Source organism: Orcinus orca, chromosome 13, assembly GCF_937001465.1.
Source record: "Orcinus orca chromosome 13, mOrcOrc1.1, whole genome shotgun sequence".
NCBI classification, from domain to species: domain Eukaryota; kingdom Metazoa; phylum Chordata; class Mammalia; order Artiodactyla; family Delphinidae; genus Orcinus; species Orcinus orca.
The window spans coordinates 9,589,909-9,617,205 of record NC_064571.1 but is presented as its reverse complement, the minus strand read 5'-3'; the positions used below and the strand labels follow the sequence as shown (position 1 = coordinate 9,617,205).

The 27,297-nt window shown below is 57.8% G+C and overlaps 1 protein-coding gene across 1 annotated transcript; it reads right to left on the bottom strand.

Moving 5' to 3' along the window:
- Positions 1–21,239: 21,239 nt before the first annotated feature.
- On the bottom strand, positions 21,240–24,892 carry ADRA2B (adrenoceptor alpha 2B). The gene has a single exon (XM_004277792.3). It carries the CDS (start codon positions 24,408–24,410, stop codon positions 23,067–23,069), a length of 1,344 nt encoding a protein of 447 aa, XP_004277840.1. The 5' UTR covers positions 24,411–24,892; the 3' UTR covers positions 21,240–23,066.
- Between the last annotated feature and the right edge of the window lie 2,405 nt (positions 24,893–27,297).

Genomic DNA, 27,297 nt, shown 5'->3' with positions numbered 1-27,297 from the left:
GGGTAGATAAACAAATGTTGGTACATTTATCCAATGAAGTATTATTTGGCATAAGTAGGAATGAAGTACTGACACCGGCTACAACATGGATGAATCTAGAAAACATGATGCTAAGTGAAAGTAAGCCAGTCACAAAAGGCCACGTATTGTGTGACTCCATTTATATGAAATGTCCAGAGTAGGCAAATCATAGAGACAGAAGGTAGATCAGTGGTTTCCAGGGGCTGGGCGTGGGAAGTGCAGTGGGAGGTTGGAGATGACCGATCAAGGGTTTCTTCTGGGTGATGAAAATGTTTTGGTACTGATTGTAGTGATGATTGTACAACTCTGTGAACATACTAAAAGCCATTAAAGTGTGCACTTTGGGTGAATTATATAGTATATTATGAATTATATCTCAATAAAGAGATATAACTCTATGTGAATTATACCTCAATTAAGATTTTTTTTTTAAAAAAATCTCCTTGGAGGAGCATTTGCAGCAGCTTGGTCTTCTTTTCTAGACCACAAAGCTTCAAGAAGAGGAAGGAGCTGCAGATACTTGGGCCAGACAGCAGCAGCCCCAAAAACCTGCCGGGTCACCTTCACCAGGCCACCTCTCCTCTCTGGATCTCATCTCCTCATCTCACGGATGAAGGGACCAGGTCATTTCTGAGGGCCGTTCCACCCTGGTGTGCATTGACTCAAAACACTGGTGTCCTTTGAGCCAGCAGCCCCAGTTCTGGAAATCTCGCCTGGAGAGTTGAGCTCATGCAGGAGAAAGCACTATGCTCAAAACTGTTCCATGCAGCACTTTCTGTTGTGCTGAAAAACAGAAGCCACCTAAGTCTCCAAAAGCAAGGGAACAGTTACATACATGACAGTTGTGCCGTTTAAAACAGGGCCTGGGCCTTCCCTGGTGGCGCAGTGGTTGAGAGTCCACCTGCCGATGCAGGGGACGCGGGTTCGTGCCCCGGTCTGGGAAGATCCCACATGCCGCGGAGCGGCTGGGCCCGTGAGCCATGGCCGCTGAGCCTGCGCGTCTGGAGCCTGTGCTCCTCAACGGGAGAGGCCACAACAGTGAGAGGCCCACGTACCGCAAAAAAAAAAAGGGCCTGAAAACACTGACAAACATGGGGAAATGCTGCAGCTGCGAGGTTTGGTGGAAAGGCAGGACCCAGAGCTGAGCGAGGACAGTGGGCTAAGGGGCCCCACAAACGTCATCAGAGAGGAGCAGGGACCATTGGAGCTGCTGTGGGGGGGAGGAGGGGGAGGGGAGACGGAGCGTGGCTCCCTCCTTTATTTAGAAGCCTGTCAATATCAATGTCAATAAAGGTGAGCCCGGGCTCTCCGGCTCTTGAGTGACGGGGGAGAAGGACAGGTGTTTCCCGATGTGCATGGTCCACCTGGTGCCCAGGTACCAGCTCCCGTAAAGCTCACAGCCCTTCCTGCCCCTCCGCTGCCTAGTGACAACCTCTCCCTCCTCCATCCCCTCTAGACTCTCTCCTCTCCTCAGCCCACTCCAGGCTCCGAAAGGGGAGGTGGGAGGGCCCCCTGTGGGATCTTCCCCAGCCCCCGACCCTGACCACAACTGCTGGCTCTTCCCCTCCCTCGTACTCACTCCACATCACATGCCTCCCAGCTAACTGCGGTAGCCCCCATAACTGCCCGCCCCAGTCCCCAGTACTGGCCATGCGCTGACCTGTCCTCAGGCTTGACTTGTGTTATCTCGCTTCATCTTCATGAATGACCTTGTGAGCACTGTGCTTCCCTAGTCCACCGAGGAGGGACAGCTGCCCAGAGAGGGGAGGGAGCTTGCCTGAGGTCACACAGCAACAGGGGGTAGAGCCAGAATTGCTACCTCTTCCCCTCCTGCCCCTCCTCAACCCTCTGTCCTTCTCTCCCACTGCTCTCCCGCTCCAGCCATCCCTCACCCCTTCCCTGGGGAGGAGAGCTCTGGCTCCTCTGTGGGTGCAGCAATTATCTGTGGACAGAGCCTGTTCCTCAGGTCTGGGAGGAGGGGAACCAGCCTGATGGGTGGACTCATGGCTCCATCCCACTGGATGGTAGGAAAGGGAAGGCAGGAGTAACTCCAAGGAAACCAGCCTCTGTCTAAGGGAGCTGCATGTGGTGGGCCAGTCCCTGCAAAGCCGAGGATGTTATAACCACACACACACACACACACACACACACACACTCACACACACACGTGAACACTGGGAAACCATATGGCTACCTTCTACTGGCAGAAGCAGCCAGAGAGAGGTCCAAATGGAAGTAGGGAAGGCTGGCAACCCAGAGGTTTTCCTGCAAGTGGGCTCTGGGGGCCCTCTCTCCCATTGCCCCGCCCCGATGGAAGGGTGGAAGGGGAAGGCTGGGAGGGGCTTGACAAGAGGACAGGAGAGGTGTGAAAAGGCCAAAGGGAGGCCCAGGGCTGTCTCGGCCTAGGATGTCTACTCACTGAGTCTAACGAGCTCACGTCTTCAAACCTGTGCCTACGTGAAGCATACTGATATTCTAATCCCTTCACAGACAGCTTCGGCAGGTGCCCAAGGTGGCTTTACCGCCTCCTCCGTATGTGAGCCTTGTCCCACCTCGTCTCTGCCTTCGGCTGGTGCTTCCAGGGAGCAGAGGTCCAGGGTAGTTCCCAGACAGAAGTCACTCCTATAGCGCTAGTCCTGCCAGGGCAGGCAGCCTTTGGAGTGGGAGACCGGGGTGTGCACTCCAACTCTCCAAATTAGGAGCTGTGTGCCCCTGGGCAGGTTGCTCACCTCTCGGAACTTCAGCTTCCTGGTGTGTAGATGGTTAATATAGACTAACTTTCAGGGTTTTGAGGATCCTGTATCCACCACACTGGCCACACCCGGGCTCGCAGTCCTCGGGAGCCGGTTCTGCTACCTCTGCCACCTCTGGCTCTGATTGCCCGGGATCCTGGCTGCCTCGGGGCACTTCTTTCTGTGACTCTGCCTCCAAGTCAGCTAGTGGAAAACTGAACTCATTGTTGATCTCCACACCAGGTCCCCCACTTAACTTTCACATTTCTGACCTGAGAATAATGACCATCCCAGATGCTGAGGCTAAACACTGTGAAGTCATCTTTGACTTTGTCTCTCAGCTTAAATCCTACCCAATGGTGAGTCCCTCACCCAAATCAGCCTCCATCCCAGTCCTCCATGCTCAGACCAAGGTCAGGACCAGAGCCTGTCCCTGGCAGGGACCCACTCTGTTCCAGCTATGGGGTGCAGGTGGGGATGTAGAGGTGGGTCCTTGCCCTCAGGGAGCTTCTAATCAAATGCAGGAGGCCCACCTGTCCAACCTTCCCAATGACACAGACAGACTGGGAAGGCTCCAGGGGGGTGATGGCATTTGGATGTGATCTTAAAAGACGGGGAGCATTTGAATCAGTGCAGAAGGTGAGGAAGGGCGTTCCAGGCTCAGGAGCAGTGACTGTCCATTCAGTGATGTTTTAAGGGCCTGTTTGTGCCGGTACCTTCTGCCTAGTAACTAGGACAGAAGACTCTGCTCTCATGGATTTTACAAATTCAAGCACGATAAGTACTATACAGAAAATAAAACAGAGTACATGGCGGAGAGCGACAAGGGGAGGCTTCTCTAAGGGGAAATTTGCAGAAGGTCTTAATGATAAAAAAGGAGTCATGTGAAGCTGAAGGGGAGTGCATTCCAGGCAAAGGAAGCAGCCAGTGTGAGGAAGACAAAGCTGAGTCCTTCAGAGAACAAAATACACTTGGAATCTGGACAGGCTAGACTTATAGACAAATAGGATAGAACCGCGAGTCCAGCGATAAACCCATGTATCTACAGTTAATTACATTTTCAACAAGGGTGCCAAGAGCATTCAAAGAAAAAAAGAATGGTCTTTCTGACAAACGGTGTTAGAACAACTGGATATCCACATGCCAAAGAATGAATGTAGTCCCTTACCTCACAGCATATGCAAAGATTAACTCAAAATGGATCAAATATCCAAATGTAAGCGCTAAAACTATAAAACTCTTGGGAGAAAACACAGGAGTACATTTTCATGCCCTTGGATTTGGCAATGGATTCTAAGATATGCCCTCAAAAGCAGAAGCAAAGAAAGAAAAAATAAATTGGACTTCAAAATTTTAAAACTTTTGAGCATCAAAGGACACAATCAAGAAAGTGAAAATAATAAAACCTACAGATGAGGAAAAGTGTTTGCAAATCAAATACTTAAGATCTGATAAGATTCTGATTTCCAGAATATATAAAGAACTCTTAGCACTCAATAATAAAAAGAAAAATAGTTCAACTAAAAAATGGGCAAAGGGGCTTCCCTGGTGGCGCAGTGGTTGAGAGTCCTCCTGCCGATGCAGGGGACACGGGCTCGTGCCCCGGTCTGGGAAGATCCCACATGCCAGGGACCAACTACGCCCATGAGCCACAACTACAGAGCCTGCACTCTAGAGCCCGCGAGCCACAACTACTGAGCCCGTGCACCACAACTACTGAGCCCGTGCACCACTACTACTGAAGTCCACACACCTAGAGCCCACAATGAAGAGAAGCCACCACAATGAGAAGCCCGTGCACCACAACGAAGAGTAGCCCCCACTCGCTGCAACTAGAGAAAAGCCCATGAGCAGCAACGAAGACCCAATGCAATAAATTAATTAATTAATTAATTTTTTAAAAAAAACAAACAGAAGTTGATATCATTACATGCTCACCAGACTGAGAAAAAGACTGATCACAGCAAGTGCTACTGAGGATGTGGAGCAACTGGAACTCTCAGACACTGCCGACAGAAGTGTACTTGGTAGGATAATTCTGGAAAACTGTTTGGCAGTATCCACTAAAGCTAAATATTTGCTTATCATATGACCCAGTAATTCCACTCCGAGATATTTACCCAAAGAAATGAGTGTGTGTGTCCGCCAAAAGACACATCCATAAACATACTTACCAGCTTTATTCATAGTTGCCCAAAACTGGAAACCATCCACATGTCCAGCAACAGGGAATGGATAAGTAAACTGAGGTACTGAACCAATACTGAGACAGCCTGGATGGCTTTCCCCAACATTATATTGAGCAAGAAAAGCCAGTCACAAAAGCTCATATATGTTTTGATTACATTTATAGGAAAGTTCTAGAACAGGCAAAACTAATCTACAGTGATAGAAGTCAGAACGATGTTCTCTCCCGGGGATATTGACTGGGAAGGGGGACAAGAGACTTTCTGGAGTGAAGGAAATGCTCTGCACCTTGATCTGGGTGAGGTACACATATGGAAACAGCCACTGGGCTGTGCACTTTTCTGTCTGACCTGAGTAATCTTCCAAAAAGCCCCTCTGAGTGCAGAGGGGGGAGGGGTTCTCCCAGAAGTGGAGGGCTTGTTAAAAACTGGCACATTCACCCATCAAGCACCTCCGTGACCTGGCTGGTCAGGCCTGAACCCTGGAGTGGACTCAGCCTGGGCCTCAGGCAAGAAGGGGCTTAGGGAGCATTTTTTCTCACACTGCCCCGGCCTCGGTGACGAGCCCCAGGCCCAGGGAGCAGGAGGGATGCAACCGCGCACCTGGCAGCCGTGCGGGGCAGAAACCAGGTCCTGGTCCCTCAGCCCAGAGCTCACACCCAGCTGCAGGCTGCTCCCATAAGACATCCTGGTGAAAGGTGATGGGGTGTCCTTTGACCCAGTAAACGGCACGTTAGGACCAGCAGGAGACAGCTCTGAGGCGTCTAAGGAAGTTGGGGCCGCGACAGGGCCCACACTTCATCATACCATGGGTTCCAGCTCGAGTTGAGAAGAGCCTGGGGAGTCTAGAGAATGAGCCCCTTCCTTCAGAGGCACAGAAGAGCCTGGCGGGAGCTGGACGGAGAAGGCCAGGCCAGGCCTGGGCACCCTGCAGTTATGGGTGACACGAGCCCTGATCAGCTCCTAGACCTACAGCTTTGGGGACCAAGGCGGGGGGCATTTCTGTGGTTCCCACCACTGCCAGGTCCTCCTTGGAGCTGACAGCCAGGTGGCATCCACCCTCTGCCCAAAGATCCTGCTAAGCCCAGGGCCTGCCGAAAAGTCTGTGGGCCCTCAGGCCTAGGAGCAAGGAGGATGGAGCAGGTGGGTAGTGGGATGGGGGTGGGGGACCTGGAGTTTCGGTCCCCATCCTCCAGCAACCTCTCTTCCCCCAGCCTGGAAGAGGCCCTGTCTGTTCATGAGTCTCAGCTGTTAAAAATAACCTGCCTCTCCATCATCCTGACAGCCGTGCTTCGGGACAGTGTGTTCCAAGCCCAAGCTGCTCTCCAGGGACTGGAGCAATGGGGCAAGAAGGGCTGTGGATGTTCCTAGCCGGCTCAGGCCAGGAGAGCGTGTCCGGAAGCCAGGGTCCCACAGCCTGTGACAGTTCGGGCTCCCCAGCCACATGTCAGCCCTCCTGGCCCCCGGGATCCTGGGGGTTTGGGTCCAGTGATGGGAGCCCCGGGAGTGCTCGTGCCATGCTGTGTTTTGCCTTGGAGCTATGGGATCAGGGGCCTCTCCTGGTGACCTGGAACTTTCTCCCCACTTTCCCGGAACCTGCCTATCACCACGTGGCTTCCTTCTCTGATTCCCAGAAAACACCCCTGGTGGGGCCCAGAGGAGACTTTACTGGGGATCAGGGAGGTGAAGAAGGGACTTGGGTGCGTGTGCAGCCGTGCCCTTGTCCCTCAGACGCAGTCCTCCCTCTGCTGTGGCCTCCTCCCCACAAAAGAGAAAGAGGGGTGACAACAGCTCTCAGAGTTAAGAGCTCAGGGTCTGGAGGCAGAAAGACCCATGTTCAAATCCTGCCCCCCATCCCTGACTACAGTGTGACCTTGAGAAATGTGCTTGACCTCTCTGTGTCCTGAGTCCCTTGTTGGTAAAACAGATGCTCATGGTCCCAACTTTTAGGATTTCCGTGGGGGCTAAAGGAGTTCCAATTGTTGCTAACTGCATAGCGCCCGACACCTAGCGAGCACTCAGTGAATAGTGTCATCGTTAGAGCACCGTGGTTAAGAGCATCGGCTCTGGAATGGAACTTCAAATCCTGTCTCCTCTACTGACTAGCTGTGTGGTCTTGAGCAAGTTGCTTAACCTCTCTGATCTTTCATATCCTGGCCTGTAAAATGGAAGAATGCCACTTACCTCCTGAAGCTGTTGCAAGGCATCTTGTGTGGATGCTCTTAGGATGGTGCCGAGCGTGTGCTGAGCACTCAGTAAGTGTGTGAGGCCCCTGGCAGGGGAGCATCAGGCTGGAGCCCCAGAGAGGGACAGGCAGGGGGCAGGGGCTGGAGGAATAAAGGCAGCTCCTTGGGCCTGCACTTCTTCAGGAAGAGTTGGAGGCCTTCCTGACCACACACCGTCAGGCTGGAGGCTCTCGGGGCATGCCTACCCTGGGCTCACCTTGCTCCACACCAGGGAGCCCCACAGGCTTCCTGAGGCTCCCCGAGCAGCAGACCCATCCCAGCCAGCAGGCTCTACCCCACCCACCTTCATGCTATCCTGCTGCACCCAAGGGTTGGGGAGAAGGAGGAAGCGAGAGACAGAGACCGAGGGAAATTAAGAAAGAGGATCAGGGGCTTCCCTGGTGGCGCAGTGGTTGAGAATCTGCCTGCTAATGCAGGGGACATGGGTTCGAGCCCTGGTCTGGGAGGGTCCCACATGCTGCGGAGCAACTAGGCCCGTGAGCCACAACTACTGAGCCTGCGCGTCTGGAGCCTGTGCTCCGCAACAAGAGAGGCCGAGACAGTGAGAGGCCCGCGTACTGCAATGAAGAGTGGCCCCCGCTTGCCACAACTAGAGAAAGCCCTCGCACAGAAACGAGGACACAACACAGCAAAAATAAATTAATTAATTAATAAACTCCTACCCCCAACATCTTCTATTTTTGTTTGTTTTTGTTTTTGTTTTTGTTTTTTTTGCGGTACACGGGCCTCTCACTGCCGTGGCCTCTCCCGCCGCGGAGCACAGGCTCCGGATGTGCAGGCTCAGCGGCCATGGCCCACGGGCCCAGCCGCTCCGCAGCATGTGGGATCTTCCCGGACCGGGGCACGAACCCGCGTCCCCTGCATCGGCAGGCGGACTCCCAACCACTGCGCCACCAGGGAAGCCCCCAACATCTTCTTAAAAAAAAAAAAAAAAGGAAAGAGGCTCAGGATCCAGGGAAAAGCAAAGAGAAGGGGAGAAAGGAGGAGATGAGAGAGAATGAGGGAAGGGAGGAGGAGGAAAGAGACCCAAAGTGAGACAGAGAAGACAAAAGGAACAGAAAAATTCTGCAAATGTAGAAAACAGTAGTGACCTCTCCAAAAGGCCCAAATGGAAGGAGGGAGGTGAGAGGGAGGGGACCAGCCGCGGAGCCCTGAGGTGGGGCTGGAGACAGCCTGACCTCCCTGCAAACAGTGCTTTTACCTAAAGATGGGTAATATGTTGTCATGACAACAGATGTAGCATTTAGGGCAATTACTCGTGAATAACAGAGGGAAGAGGGAGCAGTCCTGGCTGCTGCTGCAGCCCAGGGAGGGGGTGTCTCAGGGGCAGCCCCAGGCCCCCATCTGCCCCGCCCCATCCCAGGCCCTCACCTCAGCCTCAGCTCGGCCAGGACCTTTCCAGTCCAAGAGTCTCCCCCAGGGCAAAATTCTGAGCCACACTGCAATTCCCCAGGCCCTGCCTCCTTTCCATCCTGCCTAGCCTGATAGCAAACACAGGCACTGTCTCTGCAACAGCATCTCACCTTAACTCTCTCCACGACCCACTGAGTGAGGCACAGCAGGGCCCTCATTTTACAGATGACAATACAAGAGTCAGCGAAGTCGAGTAACTTTTCTGGGGTCACACAGCAAATAAGCTGGTTTCTGAAGGCCACTCTGCTGCTCAGCGCAGGCCCTCCCCAGATGATTCCCAGGACGTGGGCAGGCCTAGAGATGGGCTATCCCTGAACACCTCACCCTCCAGCACCTTCTGGAAAGGGTCAGAGACAGCATATGTGAGTGAGAAGAAAGAGGGGAACAAAACGTCCAATGCACTGGCTCTGTACAGACACCATCCCATTTTGTCTCGAGATAATTCTTCCATTTTAGACATGAGAAAACAGGCTGAGAGAAGTGACATCCCCAAGGACCCCACTTGGTCAGGGGCAGATGCCAGCCCCAGCGCCCTGTTGATGGGCAGCTCTGGGGCTGCTCCAGGCCTGGTTGAGCCGGGGCAGGTGGCAAAGCAACTCGCTGGACATGCCAGGGTTCGAGGAATTAGGGAACTTCTGCAGGGTGACTGCAGGGCCTGGGCTCTGTTTGCTGGGGGTCCTGAGTCTGGGGGCTTGGAGACCTCAGAGGCCAAGCCTCCCATCCAGCTCCCTGCTGTGGAGGGCAGCCCCCGTTAGGAAGCCTGTGTGTCCACAGGTGCCCCTTCTGCTTCCATCCTCTGAGCCATTGGCCTCACATCCACAGAGCCTGCAGACAAACATCCCGTTCAAGGTCACCAGACCAAGGGGGTGGTGGGACATCCCAGCTCCCAGCGCCTAGGGGAAGGAAGGGAGCGCCGGGCTGCGATGAGTGGGCAGCTGGGAAGTGCGTGCTTGGCCTCTGCAAAGGGCACGTTTGTTAGTAATCCCGGTCTCTGGGAGGATGAGGCGCTGGCCTTTCACAGGCCTTCAGAGCTCTGCCTAGCTGGCGTCAGGATGACAGCAGGGCCCTCTTAACACCCTCCAGGCCCATCCTGAGGGAGCTTCCCCAAGGATGAGACCCAGACCCCAGCATCTCCCTGAAACAGCCCCTAGAACCTGGAAGGGCTAGCCAGGGCCGAGGCCTGACCCAGCTGGGAGGGGAGAGAACCAAGGGGCTGGGGGCTCCCAGAAGCTGCTTACTGCTGTGGAGTGGATCCGTGGGGGAGAAGGAGCGTGTGTGTATGTGTGTGTGTGTGTGTGTGTGTGTGTGTGTGTGAGAGAGAGAGAGAGAGAGAGAGAGAGAGAGATCACTAAGGGAATTGACTGCAGTTGGTGAGGCGGGGCTGAGGATTTTAAGCCTTTCTAGAGAAAAGGAAAAGAAGAGGAACGTTCCGAGGAGGAGGAATCAAGAAGATAGAATAAAGGGGCTGATGTCCCTGCACGCGGGTCCCTCCAGTGCCCCCAGCCACCATGCAGGCCCGTCCCTGCAGGTGCAGGTGGCACAGAGCCTGGTCTGGCCACCTAAGGGGCTCACGGCACTCTCACAACTGTGATGGGGGGTGGGGGGGCAAGGAGAGCAGCCCCAGGCACCCAGGGGAGCAAGCACTGTCCTGCATGGAGCTGCCAGGGCAAGTAACCCCTGCGTGGTCAGGATTCACCCCAACGGAGACTTCTGAGTGAGGATGAGAAAGGAGGATGGGAAGGGGGGTGAAGGGAAGCGGGGTGTACTCGTCACTGGCTGGACCCGAGTCTAGGGGAGTTGGTATACAGAAGGGGGCAAGGAAGCCCGGGCAGAGTGAGAGGGGGCTGCATCTTCTGAATCCCCACCCCAGGCCAGAGGTCAGGGCACCCAGAGTCAGGACACGAGGGGCTGCAGCCTTATCACCCCAGTGAGCCCTGGGTGAGAGGTGGGCTCCACACTGTCCTCGCCCCTGAGCCGAAAGGCCGAGGGCGCCAGGCTCACCAGGTTACCCCTCGGCATCTGCAGAGCCACTCCCAGTCCCCAGAGTGCAGGGCAGAGGGGGATGCGTGTCAAGGACAAGCCAAGCCCTAGAGGGGTCTGGCAGCCTGGCGGGTGGGCTGAGGTGGGTGTCATGTGAACCCTGATGACTTGTGGGGCAGTTGGTGCCAGCCTGCCCTCAAACCTCCACCCACGCACACCGGCCTGGTACCACGACTGCGGACCGGCCCTTCCCCACTGCCTGCCCTGCGCCTGCCCCTTCTCTAAGGGCATATGGGCGGCGGTTGTGCCGTATCTGAGCTGAAGCCCTCCAACCTCCAGAGAGCCATGACCTGAGTTTGGGAGACCTGCTCTGATTGGCTACGTGACAGTCCCTAAACCGGCCGGCCCCGTTTCTGCACCTGCAGGACAGAGGGTAGAGATGAAACTGACGCCCCAGAGTCATTCCTTTCCTCCTAGCAGGGTCTTTGTAACCTGGTCCCTTTCTCCTTCCTTCATCCACGCAGTTCCCACCTTCTGCTCTCCACTGACTGGGTCTCAAAGGAGTACATGGGAAATGGGGTGCTGGGCAGGCAGCCAGGGGTCCGGGGACACCCAGAGGTCCACAGAGACCAGTGGCACTCACCCAGACCCCGGGAGCAGCGGCCTGAGGGACTTCTGGGCCGAGAAAAGAAAATAACCCAGCCTGTGGGCTGCCTCCCGCTGTGACTGTGTCTCCCCGCCTTTGCCTCCCCCTCCCCCTCCTCCTGACACTCAACTCTCTTCCCCACTTCCTGGAGCCAGGACACCCAACATCCCTACTTATTTTTAGTCCGTGGCCTCTGGAGCAGGGCTGCTGGCCCTGGGCCTCCCCCGGCCCTATCCCCTGCCCCTGGGGGGCAGCCTGGGGCCAGCAGGCATCTCAAAACGTGAGGGAGCACACACCCAAGCCATCGGCTGGACAGGACACCCCCCCTGCTCACTCCCTCCTGCACCCCCCTCCTGCCTGAGACAGCAGCCACTAGTCTTCTGTGGAGTGTGGTCTCCAGCAGGCCTCCTCCCAGCTTCCTGCCCCCACCAAGGCTCAGCCCCTGCTGCACTCCGTCCCTCAGTACTCTGTAACCTTGTACTGGAGACCTCTCCGTTGCCCATTGGACCCCTACACACACCGCGGCTCCCAGGGTTCAGGGTGGTGTTGACTCTCTCTGCAGCCCTTCAAACCTGGTACAGAGCTCAGCACACTGGACAAGCAGGGCAGGAAGGAACCCAGATGTCCAGGTCGGCTCAGCACAGGGCCCTCCAAACTGCTTATTTTGGACTGCCCATCCCAAGACCGCAGCCAAGACGGTTATGGGGGGCAGTAGGCATCACCGGGGGCAGCCTCTGTCCACCTCCACAGTCCCAGCAGTTCCCTTCGGCCCCAAACTTGCACGCTCCACTCACAGCCAACCTGCCCAGCTCCCCAAAGATGGCTCAGCCAACGGCCCATATCTCTCTACTATTCTTCCCTCCCCGGGAGGAGTTCCAACAACTATAGCTTTCTCCACCTCACCACGTCTCCAGGGACACTTTAGCACCCTGGAGACTGGTGTCAGGGCAGCTGACCAGCCAGCCCTTACATCTTCACTATTTGCCAGGCACTGTCAGTCCTGGAATATGCAGTGAAGAAGACGGATAAATATCCCAGCCCTCGTGGAGCTTATAGTCCAGGAGGGGACAAAGATAAGGAAGGATAGGGCTTGCCTGGTGGTGCAGTGGTTGGGAGTCCGCCTGCCGATGCAGGGGACACAGGTTCGTGCCCCGGTCCAGGAAGATCCCACAATGCCGTGGAGCGGCTGGGCCCGTGAGCCTTGGCCGCTGGGCCTGCGCGTCTGGAGCCTGTGCTCCGCAACGGGAGAGGCCACAACAGTGAGAGGCCCGCGTACCACAAAAAAAAAAAAAAAAAAAAAGATAAGGAAGAATAGGTAGGTGAAATAGCTACTATGCCGCTGGAGATAAGTGCTGAGGAGAAAACCTCCAGCAGGGAAGTGAGATAAGTGCTTGGTTGGGGAGGGGCCAGGAAGGTGCAGCGGGGAATGACGCGCATTGATGGATGGGGGCTGCCAGATTGGCCCATTGCTGTGGAGCACTGTACAGGTGAAGAGAACTGAGGCTCAAATTCCTCTCCTGGAACACGGGGAGCTACATCTGCTCAAACCAGGTGATCAGACTCACAAGCAGCATGACAGGCCGTTCAGCTACTGGGGCTGGGTGACCGTTGAACAATCCTTGCCCTACTTTATACACTCCTGAGCGAATAAGACCTCCAAGTGCCCCAGCATCCCTTTCCCACTCTTCCTGCCCATCTGCAGCCCAGGTCAAAGTGTGAAGGCCCAGGGACTTCCCTGGCGGTCCAGTGGTTAGGACTCGGCACTTTCACTGCCAAGGTCCTGGGTTCGATCCCTGGTTGGGGAACTAAGATCCCACAAGCTTCAAGGTGCGGCCAAAAAAAAAAAAGTGTGAAGGCCCAGGAAGTCCCCACCTCACCCAATCCCCACCATGATGCCTGGCCTTGACCCCTGCAACCTGCCCCCAGACCTTCCCTCTGCTGGAACCTGTGTTTCCATATGCAGCTTTCTCGGAATCTCTGGGGTCCTCCTGGGAGCTGACATTTGATACCTGGGTACCCCCTACTGCAGCAGCAGTGCAGGAAGCCTAGAGGTCTCCAGAGATGACTCCCTTTATCATCCCCAGTAGCTCCCCTCACATCCCACTGGGTGGCCCAGTCCCCCATGCCCACAGAGGACAAGGCCAGGATTCCCCCTAGACCTAGCTGCTAGGTTTGCACACCAGCTGCTGCTATAGTTTGAGAATGCCCTCCTGGCACTGCCTATAGCCTCATCTCAGCTCATAGAGAGATGATGGCCTCTGCTACTGATGTCTGTCATAGGCACGGTAGTAAGGGTGTAGACACAGATGTGGTGTATTTGACATTTGCCTGAGAACGCTTCCCTCCCAGCAACACACTAAAGAAATCCTGGCAGAAGCTCATGGGAGCGTGGGGTGACAGAAGGCCGGGAGAGGAGATTCCATACACAGGATGAGGCCATCTTCCAGGGCAGCGTTCACCCGCCTTCTATCAGGCCACTGAGCAGTGAGTCAGGGGACACCTGGGAGACGGGGGCTTCTGCCAGCTCACCTTGGAGAGGACCTGGGCTTCCAGAGGAGCAATCATAACGGCCCTGCCATTTGCGGTGCCCTCTCTGCACTCCCACACTCTACTAGGACATTTTATGTATCATCTCTTCCTCTCAACACACCTCTCCAATCTTAAGGTAGTTAACGTTATCCCATTTTAAACATGAGGAAATGGAGGCTTGGAGAGGTTTTGCACTTTGTCTGAGGCCGCCTGGCCAGTAGGCGATGGAGCCAGGTTTGACTGCAAATCCAAGTATTGCTTTCATGCTGCCACTGGGATGACCCAATCAGGCCCTCTCCCTGCCTGTCGCCTCTCTGTCCAGCCTTCTAGTCATCCACACTCCGGGATGGGTCCCTGCCATCACCTCCCGGGACGCCCCGGTGCTTCCCCAGCTCTGTGGGACAGTTCTCCCGCCTGTAGGTCAACCAAGGCCAGGATGGAATCTTCCAACAGAATTTCTCTAGGAAGCTATGGGAAAACAAAACAAAACAGAAAAATTAAACACCAAATCAGAGATGCATTCCTGGAGCGCAGGGTTCCCAGCCTTAGGTGACTAAGGCCAAGGCTGTCCCAGATTGCTGGGAAAACTCACTCGCTCAACAGATGTCCCTGTGTGCCTGCTCTGTGCCATGCTGTACCTTTAGGCGAGGAACAGATATCAGGCAGAGGAGTCCCTGCCCTTGCCAGGGAGGCCCCCTGGGCACATGCGGCCACAGCAGGGGTTACTTAAAAACCACAACTTCTCCTTGTGTCATTCCAGGCCATGACCCCATGGGAGCATGTTTTCCCCAGGAGCCCCCCCTCCCCTGCCTGCCCCTCCTGGAGGACCTCAGCTCACTTCCTCCTCCATGACCCCCCAACCCCCAGCTCAAGTCCCCTTCCAGCCTTACTTTACACCGTGTCAAGCACAGGCTCACTGCTGCCACCACCAGGCACATGCCCACCCCCCTGTTCCACCAGCACCCAGCCTGCCTTGGAGGAATATCTTTCAAGATGGCCCTTCTGAGAGCTCCCCTGGTGGCGCAGTGGTTAAGAATCTGCCTGCCAATGCAGGGGACACGTGTTCGAGCCCTGGTCCGGGAAGATCCCACATGCCGTGGAGCAACTAAGCCCATGTGCCACAACTACTGAGCCTGCACACTAGAGCCCATGCTCTGCAACAAGAGAAGCCACTGCAATGAGAAGCCCACGCACCACGACGAAGAGTAGCCCCTGCTCGCCACAACTAGAGAAAGCCCACGCAGCCACGAAGACCCAACGCAGCCAAAAATAAAATAAATAAAAATAAATTTATTTAAAAAAAAAAAAAGGGCTTCCCTGGTGGCGCAGTGGTTGAGAGTCCGCCTGCCGATGCAGAGGACGCAGGTTCATGCCCCGGTCCGGGAGGATCCCACATGCCGCGGAACGGCTGGGCCCGTGAGCCATGGCCGCTTAGCCTGCACGTCCGGAGCCTGTGCTCCGCAACGGGAGAGGCCACAGCAGTGAGAGGCCCGCGTACCGCAAAAAAAAAAAAAAAAAAAAGATGGCCCTTCTGAGACTTCCCTGGTGGTCCAGTGGTTAAGACTCCGCGTTCCCAATGCAGGGGGCCCGGGTTTGATCCCTGGTCAGGGAACTAGATCCCACAGGCATGCTGCAACTGAGATCCCGCATGCCGCAATTAAAGGATCCCGCATGCCTCAAGGCACAACGAAGATCCGTCACAGCCAAATAAATAAATAATTTTTTTAATTAAAAAAAATAAAAAAGATGGCCCTTCTAAGTTTCATGCCACCTAGATTTCCCTGGGACACAGATGTCATGGGCAGGACAGGGAGGTGGCTGAGGGGTGTTACATGAGCCTCAGGTGGGAAGGGGATGGAGGCCATAAGTGCCAGCAGAGGAGGAAGCCTGGTAGGCAGGTAGGGGAGCCACTTTCTCAGCAATACACGAGCAGAAAAAGACAGGGGTGAGGTGGGGGCCAGAGACACTGACTCAGTTCCCCCTCCTCTCTCTGCCCCTGCCCAGGGGTTCCTGGGGAAGCACCCAGGACATCATTTGAACCATGCTCTAGGCCGACTCCACCAGACAATGAGGAATTTGAAGCTCAGAGAGGTGAAGGGATTTGCCTAACATCACACAGCAATTTGGCAGCCTGGCTGGGACCATGACCTGAGCGTCTGGACCCTGGCCAGTGCTTTTGAACCAACTGAGGAAATCCTTCAAAGCCCTGTGCCCACCCTAACTCCAGAAGGGGGTGGAGAGGCCACAGCTGGGATTTGCAGCTACGACAGCTGTGTCAAAGTAGTACCTGACAACGGGCACCCAGGGACCTAGTGGGGCCTGCTGCCTGTGACCACCCGGCCCAGCCCTCTCCTGCACTGGCCTGGGGAGGGCCGGGTTTAACCCTCGCCTGCCCCCAGTGTCCAGGGACTCCAAGCAGCGGGCTCAGGCAGCCTCTCACGCTCCCTCCTTCCCAGCTGCAGCTGGGCTGGGGTGGGAACTGGGATGACACAGGGACACCCGGGCTCCCCACTGCCAGAGTCCGGCCCTTTTCCTTCTTCAAGCAGCCCAGGTCCCCATCCAGGTGGAGGTAGTGGCATTCCATCTGAGCCCTAGCTGCTCTGAGATCAGAGGGGCCCACCCCTGCCAGCTCCAGAAGGGGCATGCCCGCTCCCCAGGGAACTCAGGTCAGGGCCTTCGCACCCTTGGTTGGGGCCCAGCATCTCCTCTGCCTGCCGGGGAGCCAGGAGCCCCAGAAAGCTGCAGCAGGGCCAGAAATAGCCCCGACTTGCCAGGGAGGGAGGCTCTTTTCGGGTCCCCAGTGTGTTCCGATCCCCTTGCCATCACAATGGTCCACGGAGCCTGCCGGCCCCAGGAAGAGTAAGGACAGTCCCCAAAGGAGAGGCAGAAGTCAGAGGGCCAGGAGGAGGAAGAGGGGAGGCTGAGAGAAGGGGGAGCAAATTCCTGAGGACTGGGAAGTGGGAAGGGCCAGGGGAGGGGAAGGGAGGGGAGAGAGGGGAGACAGGAAGGAACAGGGGTAGAACCCCAGGGGTAGAGGGCGGATATTAAGAGGGGGGCGCCTCTCCCTTTGAAATCACTGCCATCACTAGATGGTCACAGGCCAAGCCGAGGGCAGGAGACTTTGGCCAAGGGCCAGGCGAGGGTGTAAGAAGATCAGAGGCAGCACGCCCTGGGGAGGGTGCAAACTGACATCCAGGCTTCTTCCAGCCCCGGCCTTCTGACAACAGCCTTCCTCACACTGCTGCCGCTGCCCGACAGAAGAAAGGACGGATGCGGGAGCTCGAAGAATCCCAGCATCTAATTTTAGCTGAGTGCCCCCACCACCCCCGATAACAGCCAGCAGAGCCTAGAAGGGTGGGAGCTCCGCACTGCCTGCCCGGTGCCAGCAGCAGGGAGACTGCCCCCAAGCCGTGGGGTCTCTGCAGATGAGACCCTCCAGCTCACACAGGGCAGGGGCTTTGTTGGGCTGGGGGCCCTGGGGCCTGCTCTCCTGTCTTGGCCAGTGAGCGCCATAGTCGAGAGTAGGTTGGGTGGGTTTGTGTGCCGGCTCTGGATGACCTCAGAAAAGTCCCTCAACCTCCCTCGGCCTCGGTTTCCTCACCTGTCCAATGGGTACAGCAATCTCTCCGATTGATCTCAGATGATGCATGTCAGGCACTGGCCCTAATGACTCAGAGCGGTCATTATTCCTCTCGCCACTGCCTGATTCAGGGGGCCCTGAACTGATCGGTCATTCCAGACCCAGTCTGCATCTGCACTGAGATACAAAGGTGAGGAAAACAGACCTGATCCTTAGAGCCTGACTCTAAGGACAACTGATTAACTCCAGGAATCTCCATGTCCGGACCTTCCTGGGAGCTGGGCTGGGGGCGGGGCAGAGATAAATCCTCAAGCTGGGGAACCCGGGGACCACTGGGGTAATCCCTTGTGGGCAAACAGGGACACTGAGGCTCCGAGAGGGACCCAGCCCTGCTCGGGGGCAGCTAGACAGATGACGGCAGAAGCAGGGTATGACCCCAGCCTCCCCACCACCTCCCCAGTGATTTTCACTGGCATGGAAATCCCACCCCAGTCCTGCCGCCCACAGCAACCAGGCCCTCTGAGCAGAGCTCCCGGCCTGCACCAGGAACACGAAGTTGCCTAGTGTCAACCCCAGCTGGGTAGATGCCTCCTCCCCAGCCAGCATCAACCTCATTTGCAAGTGGTAGCTGGACAAGGTCTCACACCCCCTTCCCAGCAGCCCCCCACCAAAACACACAAGATGGAGATCGTGCGGAGGAAGGGGAGGGGCAAGGGCCTGATGAACCCACAAGCCCCCCTCCACCTTTAGTCTTGCTGGCAGGTCAGCCAGGCCCTCCTGCCACGGGTACCTTCTGAGCCAATGGGTCAGGAGTGCATCTTTCAACAATGCTCCAAAGAGCAATTCCCAGCGACCTGATTTCTCAGCAGCTGGCCTGAGGCAGGGGCTGTGTCTAAACCCTGTTTCAAGGGTACCCCCTGTGATCTGAGACCCAGATTCCCACAGAGTGGGTGCAGTTGAGGGGAGGGGTCTTCCTAAGCCCTCCCCCGCCACGGCTTCTCTAATGGCGCCGCCCTTTGGTCAGGGACATCTTAAGAAAGGGGCCTCCAAAAGGTGGAAGTGCCTGGCCGAGACGGCTCACCCGCTGGTTTTCCGTCCCTGCTCTCACCTCCAGGGCTTTCACCAGGATCACTCCTGGGAGAAGGAGGGCTGCATCCTCACCCCCATCTCTGCTGATCTGAGCCCAGCTCATTGACCCACTAACTCTCAGATGGGCTCCGGGTGAAATCAAAAGCGCTACTTACACAGAACAGCAGGAATGGGCTGTGAGAGGAGGAGAAGGCCAGGGTGGGAGCCAGGGGTCCTGGGATCCAGCTCCACCTGCACGACATATTACCCTGGGCAAGTCCCCAGGACTCTGTATCTCAGTGTCTTCATCTGAGAACTGAATAAAGTAGCAAAATGGGGATGAGCCTAGCACAGGACCTGGCATGCAGCAGACTGTCAGCAGATGGTTCCTGAATGTGAGCCTGTTATTCTTTGAGTCTGGTTACAATCCCTTCAGTATGAAGCTGTGGTATGGTGGGCACAGAGTCAGACGACCTGGGTTCTAGACCCGGTTCTCCCACCACGTGGCTATGGAGTAGGGGGTGGGGAGGTCCAAAGCAAGTTATCTTTTTTGGGCCTCAGTCTCTTCTTTAATAAAATTCAGGGATTGGACTGAGCTGTCAGGAATGGAAAACCTGTGACACACATACCGTCACTTACTCATTCCCTAGCAGTGACAGACATGAGCAGTCTATCACAGCACTGCTGCCAACTGAATCCATCCAGATGCAGCTTCAGAATCCCCTAACACCCAGCGCCAGCCCCAGTTTCCTCTTCTGTAAAATGGCCACACCCAGCAAAGTTATGAGGATCAAACAAGACATGTATTCAGAATGGACTGCCAACAGCTCAGCTCTAGCAGGAGTAATTTTCTGCCACCATCTCCAGAGATTGGGTGGGGAGCTCTTCTTCCATGCTAACGGCAGAGAGTGTGGTCCAGTAAAAGGAGCTTGGGCATGGATGACCTCAGGCGAGCCATTGCATCCTTTTTTTTTTTTTTGCGTACGCGGGCCTCTCACTGTTGTGGCCTCTCCCGTTGCGGAGCACAGGCTCCGGACGCGCAAGCTCAGCGGCCACGGCTCACGGGCCCAGCCGCTCCGCGGCATGTGGGATCTTCCCGGACCGGGGCACAAACCCGTGTCCCCTGCATCGGCAGGCAGACTCTCAACCACTGCGCCACCAAGGAAGCCCTGTTGCATCCTTTTAAGCCTCCACTTCCCTGGAATAAAATGGGCTGATACTTACCTTACCTAAAAGGATTAAATGAGGTAATCAGCGGAAGCAGCAGAAGAGCCAGGGGCTCAGTAAATGGGAAGAGGTGAGCTACCTTGATACGCCCTCCTCAGGCCCGGCGCCTTAGTGGTGGGTGCACAGGCTGGTGGGAGGCGCTGGGAGCTCCTCAAGGCAGGGCCTGGCTTCCTTGTAAAGTCCTCAGTGAAGCCCTGTGTCCCCAAGTCCACCAGTGATGGTGAATACATTGGAGTCTCTGGTCGTTGCCGCTGGCAGAAGCCACGGCCCCTTCAAGTGTGAATGCTTGGCTGTGGCGGGGGTGGCCTCCCCGCACCGGATGTGGGCCGTCCCCGCCCGGGCTTCATCCCTCCCTGGGGTCTGCCATTGGCATCGGCCCTACCCTACCCCCTGCCGCCTGCTCCTGCCAGCAGCCTGCTGCCTGGCCTCCCCTGCCCACAGAAGCAGGCCAGCCTTGTTCGGGGGCCAGAGACTACCTTCTCTGCGGTGCCAGGAAGCCTGGCGGGCTCAGCTCCTAACCCAACTCATAGGGTGCCTTTGGGGCCTCAGACCCTTCACCTGGGAAGCGAGGAGACTGAGAGGAGCCGTCAGCAGGCCTTCCAGCTCTGAATCTTAGTGCTGGAGAGCCTGACACGAAGCAGCTCCATCCCACTCTCCCGCCCCTTGCTGAAGGCAGCAGCTTAAAACATCCCTCAGGGCTTCCCTGGTGGCGCAGTGGTTGAGAGTCCGCTGCCGATGCAGGGGACACGGGTTCGTGCCCCAGTCCGGGAAGATCCCACATGCCGCGGAGCGGCTGGGCCCGTGAGCCATGGCCGCTGGGCCTGCGCGTCCGGAGCCTGTGCTCCCCAACGGGAGAGGCCACAGCAGTGAGAGGCCCGCGTACCGCAAAAAAAAAAAAAAAAAAAAAAAAAAATTCCTCAGAGTGACCCTCCCTCACCCCTCCTCCCCTCCCCTCCCCTCTCCTCCTCCCCCTCCCCTCCCCTCTTCCCTCCTCCCCTCCCCTCCTCCCCCTTCCCCCTCTCCTCCTCCCCTCCCCCTCCCTCTCCCCCTCCTCCTCCTCCCCTCCCCTCCCCTCCCCCTCTCCTCCTCCTCCCCCCTTCCCCTTCCCCATGTCCCCCCCATCCCATGTGGGTGGTGTCTGACCACCTCTGCTGGCCCCCAGCTGTTGTGCCTGCCCGCCCATCAGGGCTGGCTTCAGGCTGACTCTTGAACTGCCACAAATTCACCATCACAACATGTTTTGCCTGTGCTTTCTCCTGCCCAGGATACCTTCCCGTCTTCCCTCTTGGTACACTCCTGATCTTCCCCCAAGACCCTGCCCAAAGGCCATCTCCTCTGGGATGCCCTCCCTTCCTTCCCTTCCCGGGCAGCCAGTCTCAGGCTCCCCTGGCGACTCTCGCCCCCACTGACTTGTAATGATGGATAAGGGATGCTGAGTGGACAAAGCAGGCAGGCAGGTGTGTGGGTACCAGCCAGCCGCACCCAGAGGAGGAAAGGGCAACTGGCCCTGGGAAGGCGCCCATGCCCAGAGTCTACTACTCAAGCAGGTGAGGAATAGCTCCTCCTGGCAGCGCTTGGACAATGAGGACACAGCTTGCTTATTACAAAATATCCCTTTATTGATAAAATAGCTCAGACTTTAAAAAAAACCCTGCATATCACAACAAGGGAGTCACAGGCAACGATAGCAGGGGTCGCATGGGGCACACACAAGACCAGTCAGCAGATGTCATAAACCAGCCCCTCCCCCGGGCCCAGCCTCCCCAGCCCTGCCCAGAGGCAACGCACTGGCCTCACACTGAGACCAGGGAATGAACTGGACAGCCTCCCACCCCAGGAGGGACTCTCTTTGGTCCCCTCCATTCTCTCCACCCCAGAAAACTCCCTCAGCGTCCCTCCAAGTCTAGCCAGGCCCATCAGCGTGCCAGCAGTGCCTGTGCTGCTCAGCCCCGCCCCCAAGACAGGATGCTCACCGGCTGAATGGTGAAGCCAGGCGCTCGCATGGGGAAGACTGCAAAACATCCTCCACATTCCCTCAACTGTTCCAGGTGCCAGTTCTAGGGTGGGCGAGGGGACCAGGAGGGAGAGGCCCATGGAGGCCCATCAGTGGGGTGGAGCAACGTGGCTGGGTCTGAGATGGACAGACGGTACCCACCTGGGGTGGAATCAGTTATGCATCAAAGGGACCTATTTGGGGCTTGGAGCCCTGCCCAGGAACTCCAGTGGGAGGCTCCCCTGGGAGTCCATGGGGCCCCTTCTCACCTGCTCTAGCCCCAGCACCCCACCACATGCTCTCATCTCAGACCGTTCCCATGCGGTGGGTATTTTTAGCGATCCTGGGGAAACAATGTGCCTGCTTGATGACAAAAGACTTCTCCCCCCATTGGGGGGTCCAAGCCAATGAAAACCCTCTTGGTGTTGTAGGTGAAATGTCGAGAAGTTGTCATGCAGCGTAATAACTCCAACCTTTGCAGGCATAAGAACACATTCTCGAATAAATCCTTTAACTGAAGTCGTGGTTCTGTCTGCGACTCCCCACTTCCAGTTTGGGGTAGGAATTTACACCCCAGGCACAGAGCAAAAGTCTATAGGAAGACAGGCGGTGGTAAACCCAGAAAAGGGGGATTTTTATATCACCGAATAATCACATTTTCTGGTTCTCTAGTGCGTTCCCCCACGGAGCTCAAAACTTTCCGCGAAGCCTTTCATCTCCCTGCAGCAAGTAGGCGGCAAGCTATTGTTGCCCTGGGTTTTGCAGGCGGTAAATGCTAGTGATCAGGGCTCTCCCGTGGAGGCAGAGGCCAGACCCCCAGACCACCCCCCAGGAGGCATCCATGCACCCACCAGCCTCCCAGAGGGGCTCCGGGTGAGGAAAAGGATCCGCAGTTCTGGAGTTACAACTCCAAAAGCAGGGGGAAGGAGAAGAAGGGCCCAAAGATGGGGCCAGCCCATAAGCCCCCACCCAGGGTCTAATGGGGACCACGGGCACACGGCACGGATGCCCATCATCGTTTCTGCCCCTTCCTCAGCAGCAGGCCCTCCTGGAAGAAGCGGAAGGCTGGCTTCCTGCTCTTTTCAAGGGGAAGATGAGAAAGATACAAAACGCCACAAGCAAGTGATCAACCAGAAAACACAGGGTTCTCAAGGTTTGCAGGGGTCTGGGGTTCTGCGAGGGAGCCTGGCCGCGGCTACATTCAGGAAGGTCCAAGCCTCATCCATCTGCCTGTGCACAGGCAGGGGGTGGAGAAGATGGCCCCCCACGGCCAAGCCAGCAAGGGGAGGCTTCAAATAGACCCTGCCCCTCCGAGGGGGTTCCCGGGATGAGGCCTGCAGGACCAGGGAAGGGACCAGAAAGCCCTAGGGAGGTGGCCACATACACCGGGGCAAGAAGCAGGGTGGCCCTGGCACCAACCCCACACGGGCAGCGGGCAGGCGGGCTCACCAGGCCGTCTGGGTCCACTTGCGGCAAAGGATCCTTCGGAAGGCACGACGAAAGTCCTGGTTGAAGATGGTGTAGATGACAGGGTTCAGCGAGCTGTTGCAGTAGCCAATCCAGAAGAAGAACTGGAAGAGGCCGTGGGGCACCTTGCAGTGCTGAGGGCAGATGGCACCCAGGCTGTAGCTGAAGAAGAAGGGGAACCAGCAGAGCACGAAGACGCCGATGACCACGGCCAGCACGAACGTGAACCGCTTCTCCCGGGTCAGCTGCGTCCGCCGCCGCCACCACTGCCCCCCCGCAGTGCCCTTGCCCCTGCTCAGGAGCGCCTGGCCACGTAGGGTCGCCAGCAGCCGGGAACCCTGTGGTTGCTGCAGGGATGGGCTGCAAGCTGTGGCGGGAGACGCTGCCGAGGCCTTCGGCTCACGCACCCCCTCCTCCTCCTCTTCAGCCCCCTCCTCCTCTGGAGATGTCCCACAAACACTTTCCTTCTGACCCTGGCCTGAGCTGGGGCGGGCAGGCCAGCTGCGTGGCAAGGCGGGGGTCCCAGGGTCTTCAGGGGTCTCCCCCTCGTCCTTCTCCCCAGTGGGCTGGGAGCATCCATTGGCCTCTCCGGCAGTAGCCAGTTGAGAGGCCAGAGTTGGCAATCTGGCCGAGGCTGAAACTTCCCCAGGGACAGGGTGGGGCTGCTTAGACCCCCCCTCCCCAGGGCCCCCCTTGGCCCTGGGACCTCTGCAGTGGCTGCGCTTGGCGATCAGATAGATCCGCAGGTAGACAAGGATCATGATAAGGCAGGGTGCAAAGAAAGATCCGATGCTGGAGGCCAGGATGTACCAGGCCTCTTGGTTGAGCTTGCACTGGGGGCGCCCTCGGGGCTGGGGAGCCGGGTCGCCCTTGTAGATGAGGGGCGGCAGCGAGATGACAGCTGCGATGAGCCACACGGTGAGGATGATGCATTTGATGCGGCGCGGGGTGCGCTTGGAGTTGTACTCCAGCGCGCGGCTCACGGCCCAGTAGCGGTCCAGGCTGATGGCACACAGGTGTACGATGGAGGAGGTGCAGAAGAGCACGTCGAGCGCCAGGTACACCTCGCACCAGGTGCGCCAGAAGTACCAGTAGCCCAGCAGCTCGTTGGCCAGCGAGAAAGGGATGATGAGCGTGGCCACCAGGATGTCGGCGGCGGCCAGCGACACTAGGAACAGGTTCTGCGGGGCTCGCAGCGAGCGGCTTGTCAGCACAGCCAAGATGACCAGAGCGTTGCCGAAGATGGTGAAGAGGATGAGGAAGGTGATGACCGCCGCGATGGCCGCAGTGGCCTGCACGGAGTAGGGCTCCTGGTGGTCCATGGCGGGGCCGGACGCGGCCAGAAGGGGCGCTGCTCGCCCAGCGCGTGCACAGCCGGCGACAGCGCTTTCCCACCCAGGTCGGCTAGACGAGGGTGTCGACCCCCTGGCTGAGCTGAAGGTGCTGGAGCCCCATGGCCAGGCCGAAAGGGGCCAAGAGGGCGGGGGACGCCCGGGGCCGGCCACCGCCCTCCTACATCCTCTTGCACCGGCGCCCGGGCTCCCTGCCGTCTGCCCCGAGAAGTTTACCAAGATGTCCCGCTGCCGTCCCCGCCCCGCCCGGAACGGAAGGAAAGTTGGGCGCCGCCGCTGGGAGGCTGCTGGACTCACGCTGGGGCGCGGGGCCCCGGCCGGCCAGGCAGGCGGCGCGCCGCCGGTTGTCGGAGGAGGCAAGGAGGGCGAGGCCCGCTCCGCTCCGCCGGCTCTAGCCCGGAGCCGCGTCTGCAGGCAGCCCGCCGCGGCAGGGGAGTGGGGAGGAGAGAGAGCGCGGCTGGAGTAGGGAGGAGACTGGAGGCGGGAGCAGGAGGAGGGAAGGGAGGCGGGGCGGGCGGTGAGACCCAGGGTGGGTGGGAGGTGCGCCTCGCTGAGGGGTGGGCGGACCGCAGCCTCCCGGCGCCCCCGGCCTCCGCCTTGGCACCCCTACTCCGTTTTCCTCCCGGCCTCCGCTCTGCGGCAGGTCAGAGGGCCCCGGCGTCTGGGGTCTTCGGGACCAAGGGAAGGATGCTGGCAGAAGTGGAAGTGTCGGTGCACGCGGGGAGCTGGGACGCGGCGCTGGCGGGTCCGCGGGCGCCGAGGCGGGACGTCTCTCCTGAGGACTGCGGGGCTAGGACCGAGCCCCCGGGTCTAGGACGGTGGGCGCGAGCAGACCTCCCCTCCCACCACCCAAGAGCCCCAAGGCGAGGGTGGGTGGGTGTGTCGGGGCGCTGGAGCATAATAAACCACACCCGCTGACCGGAGCCCGCGAGGAAAGAAGCCCAGCGGAGGGCGTGAGGTGAGCCGAGAGACTGCTGGGAACCCCTTCCCCAAATGTTTTTCCGCAAAGACTGGACTCCGTCGGGCCTGCGGAGCCCGAGGAGGCGCGCGTGGCCAGGTGGTGAGCGCCCCCTGCCGCCACCCGCCTGCCGAGCTCGTCCGCGGCCCCCAGAGACCCGCCGCCTGCCGCGTCCCGGGGCCACTGAGAAGGCTCCCAAGCCCGGGGCGGGGGGCAAGCGAGTACTCAGAGCCTGCGATTGACGACTTCAGCTTTCCCGTTTCTCCTGCAGCTGCCTCAGTTTCCTCCATTAAGGGCAAAGAGGTAAGAAAAAAACTGGCTTGGACCCAAGTCTCAACAAATGAGACTCAGGCGGAGACGGGGGCGGGAGGCGCGGGGGAGGGGGCTTGCAAACTCCGACATCGTGACCGGTAGGAAGAGGATGTCCCCTGGTGCAGACCAGGGAGACCTAGTCAAGGGCGGGGTCTTTTTGACACAATTCAGAGAAAATATTGGTCTCAGGGGCAGCTTCGAAGGGAAGAGCTTCCCTTTGCATTTGTAGGGACCCCCCTCCCTGCTCCAGTCCTGCTGACTCCGCCCCCACCCCGCAGGCTACGCACCCCCCTTGGAGTAGCCCTGGAAAAAGCAGTTGGGGTGAGAAGAAATTCCCGACTAAGCACACACCGCACCCTAACCTCACTCTGGCCTCAAAGAGCTGCGCAGGACCGGCGGTCGTCACACACCCTCCCCCTCCCCACGATCCCTGTGGCCACTGCCACCAGCGCCAGCCTGGGCAGCCTCAAGGGCGCTTTTTTCACCGTTTCCGGAGCCCCTAATGCTGTAACCCCAGCCTAGACGAGGCCTATATATTGCTAGCCCACAGCTGTGCATGGCATCCTCTGTATAAAGCATCAATCCACTTCTGAAAGTAAGTCTCCCCCAAAGGACATGACCTTGATCCAGCGTGCCTGCTCCATCTTCATGGGAGCAGAGCGTGTGACCTCAAGGTGCCCACAATGTGTCACCCCTACCCAGGCTCAGACAGGTGGTACCCACCCACCCCCAGCCACATGGCAGAACTGAGGGACATCCTCCTTGATCCTGGGCTCTCCCTGCCTCTTGCCAGCCTACCCAGCTCCCCTGTTAGATGAGAGCGCCTACAGCCTGGTGGGGTAGGTACTACCTAGGCTAGGTTTGGAGAGGCGGCCAGCCTCCCTTGCCCCCTCCAGAGACAGGTTCCATGAATGCATCCTTCGACTTGCTGGGCTTCCACCCCACGGTCGCCAGGGATGGAGAGGCCTCAGAAACCCCTTCCCTGAGGCAGGACAGAGGGGTGGCCTTTGGATCTGGGGAAGCAGCCGCTTAAGCAAGTTCCTGCCTGTCCCCGTGGTTCCCTGTCCCACGGCAGGGAATCTCAGCGCCCTGGTGGCCCAAATGGGCTTTGAGAAGGACCATTTTTCACCCTGTCCCACCATTCTCGGGCTGGGGGGCCGGTGGGTATCTCCCCAGACACTGCAGTCAGCAGCAGCCTTTTGTCTGTTGGCTTGTTTTCCTTGAAAGGCCGGGCCTCCAGGCCTCTGCAGGAACTGAGGCCAGGGCTGCTTATACCAACCCCACCCCATCCTTTCTGTCCTACAAATCAATGCTGATTCTCACCTGGGCCTTCCCTGAAGGGGCAGCACCGGGCCCTGCTGGGTACCAGCCTGGGTTGAGGACAGCCAGAGAGAGTCTACAGGAACCCTTGAGGCTGAGCCACCACCCAGGCTCTGTGCCACCCGCTGCTGCCTCCCAGCCCCACCCACCCCCAAGACCAGCGGCTGGCTCTCGGGGCAGTGGGCACCGTTACGTAACTCGATTCCCGTTGCTCTCTGTGGTCTTCATCTCCCCACACACCCACAGTCCCCAGCTGCCTGCTCCACG

Coding starts and splice junctions, on each gene's coding strand:
- ADRA2B (XM_004277792.3), bottom strand. CDS start 24,410: ATGGACCACCAGGAGCCCTACTCCGTGCAGGCCACTGCGGCCATCGCG.